The sequence below is a fragment of the Lucilia cuprina genome, chromosome 5, assembly GCF_022045245.1.
Source record: "Lucilia cuprina isolate Lc7/37 chromosome 5, ASM2204524v1, whole genome shotgun sequence".
Taxonomy (NCBI): Eukaryota; Metazoa; Arthropoda; class Insecta; order Diptera; family Calliphoridae; genus Lucilia; species Lucilia cuprina.
In genome coordinates this window covers 11,273,072-11,275,316 of record NC_060953.1, presented here as the reverse complement: position 1 = coordinate 11,275,316, position 2,245 = coordinate 11,273,072, and the positions used below count along the sequence as shown (strand labels likewise).

The window sequence follows — 2,245 nt, the reverse complement described above, 5'->3', positions numbered from 1 at the left end:
CTAGACTATAGACTAGACTATAGACTAAACTATAGACTAGACTATAGACAAGACTATAGACTAGACTATAGACTAGACTATAGACTAGACTATAGACTAGACTATATACTAGACTATAGACTAGACTAAAAACTAGACTATAGACTAGATTAAAAACTAGACTATATGCTAAACTGTAGACTATAGACTAGACGATAGACTATACTATAGACTAGACGATAGACTAGATTATAGACTAGACTATATAGTAGACTATAGACTAGACAATTGACTAGACTATATACTAGACTATAAACTAGACTATAGACTAGACTATAGACTAGACTATAGACTAGACTATAGACTAGACTATATTCTTGACTATAAACTAGACTATATACTAGACTATATACTAGACTATATACTAGACTATAGACTTTGCTATAAACTAGACTATAGACTAGGCTAAAGAGTAGACTATAGACTAGACTATAGACTAGATTATAGACTAAACCATATACTAGACTATAGAATAGAGTATAGACTAAAGTATAGACTAGACAATAGACTAAAATATAAACTATAGGCTGGAACATAGATAAGACTAGACTAGTCTAAAGTCTTGTCTAGGGCTAATCTGTATACACTAACTATTATAGGTTAAACATTAGCATAATCTATTAATTTAGAATATTTTCTCCGATTAAAAAAACCCTTCTTTTTCTTTCCAGACAAAATCACAGTGAAATCGAAAAACGACGTCGAGACAAAATGAACACCTACATCAATGAATTGTCCTCCATGATACCCATGTGTTATGCTATGCATCGTAAACTAGATAAATTGACCGTTTTACGTATGGCTGTACAGCATTTGCGCAGTATTCGTGGTGCCGTACACGCCTACAGCGGTGGTGACTGTAAGCCAACATTTCTCTCAGATCAAGAATTGAAGATGTTAATACTGCAAGCCGCTGAGGGTTTTCTATTTGTAGTGGGTTGTGACCGAGGACGTATATTGTATGTCTCGGAATCGGTATCAAATGTTTTGAATTATACACAAACAGATTTGTTAGGGCAAAGTTGGTTTGATGTTTTACATCCGAAAGATGTGGCCAAGGTTAAGGAGCAATTGTCTTCACTGGATCCATGTCCGAGAGAAAGATTAATCGATGCTAAAAGTGAGTGTTAATGAATAAATAAGAGATAAATATGGTTTTAACAAACATCTGCATCATAGCCATGCTTCCCGTTAAAACCGATATACCGCAAAGTTTATGCCGCCTATGTCCGGGTGCCAGAAGATCCTTCTTTTGTCGCATGAAATTAAAAGCCGCCAGTAGTAGTCAGATTAAGGAAGAGTCCGATACATCTTCAAGTTCCCGCAGTTCGACCAGACGTAAATCAAAGTTAAGCATGGATGAGAAATATCGGGTAATACAATGCACTGGCTATTTAAAATCCTGGGCCCCCATTAAAGAAGAAAATCAAGATGCTGACAATGAAGATCAAATAACAAATCTTTCCTGCTTAGTAGCCATTGGTCGTATACCCTCTAATGTGATGGAAGATAAATCAACTTCCTCCCTGGATAATCATCCCAATGTAAGGCATGTTAATTTTCTTTCCCGACACTCGGTGGATGGTAAATTTTTGTTTATAGATCAAAGGTAAAAACTACGAAAATTTTTATATTAAAAATTTTGTGTTTTACTCCATTGTGTATTTCTAGAGCCACTTTGGCGGTGGGTTTTTTGCCTCAAGAAATCTTGGGCAGTAGTTTCTACGAATACTTTCATCCCGAGGATATACCCGCCTTGGCTGAATCCCATAAAATGGTTTTACAGGTGGCCGAAAAAGTCACTACCCAAGTATATCGTTTTCGCTGTAAGGATAACCGTTTCATACAACTGCAAAGTGAATGGCGTGCATTTAAAAATCCCTGGACCACTGAAATTGAATATATAATGGCTAAGAATTCCGTATTTTTATAAGCATTTAAAATTCTTCCATAATTAGTTTTTTAATCTCGATCAAGGAAATAAATCTTATAGATGTGTGAGTGTGAAAGAAAATGGAATACAAAAATGGAGATTTATTGGGAAAAGTATAAAACGGATTCGTAAGTCAATTCATTTTAATACTACATACTAGACAACAGACTAGGCAATAGACTAGACTATAGACTAGACTATAGACTAGGCTATAGACTAGACTATTGACTAGACTATAGACTAGACTATAGACTAGACTATAGACTAGACTAT

The 2,245-nt window shown here is 35.1% G+C and overlaps 1 protein-coding gene across 1 annotated transcript in view; it reads left to right on the top strand.

The window, feature by feature from the left end:
- The window catches only part of LOC111688468 (protein cycle), a 4,614-nt gene extending 2,561 nt beyond the window's left edge, over positions 1 to 2,053 (top strand). Inside the window, exons 2-4 of the mRNA XM_046951495.1 lie at positions 669 to 1,159; positions 1,219 to 1,648; positions 1,711 to 2,053. Coding sequence (XP_046807451.1) covers positions 669 to 1,159; positions 1,219 to 1,648; positions 1,711 to 1,972 — 1,183 coding nt within the window. The 3' untranslated portion in view covers positions 1,973 to 2,053. The remainder of the gene's footprint in view (positions 1 to 668; positions 1,160 to 1,218; positions 1,649 to 1,710) is intronic.
- Positions 2,054 to 2,245: the final 192 nt, after the last annotated feature.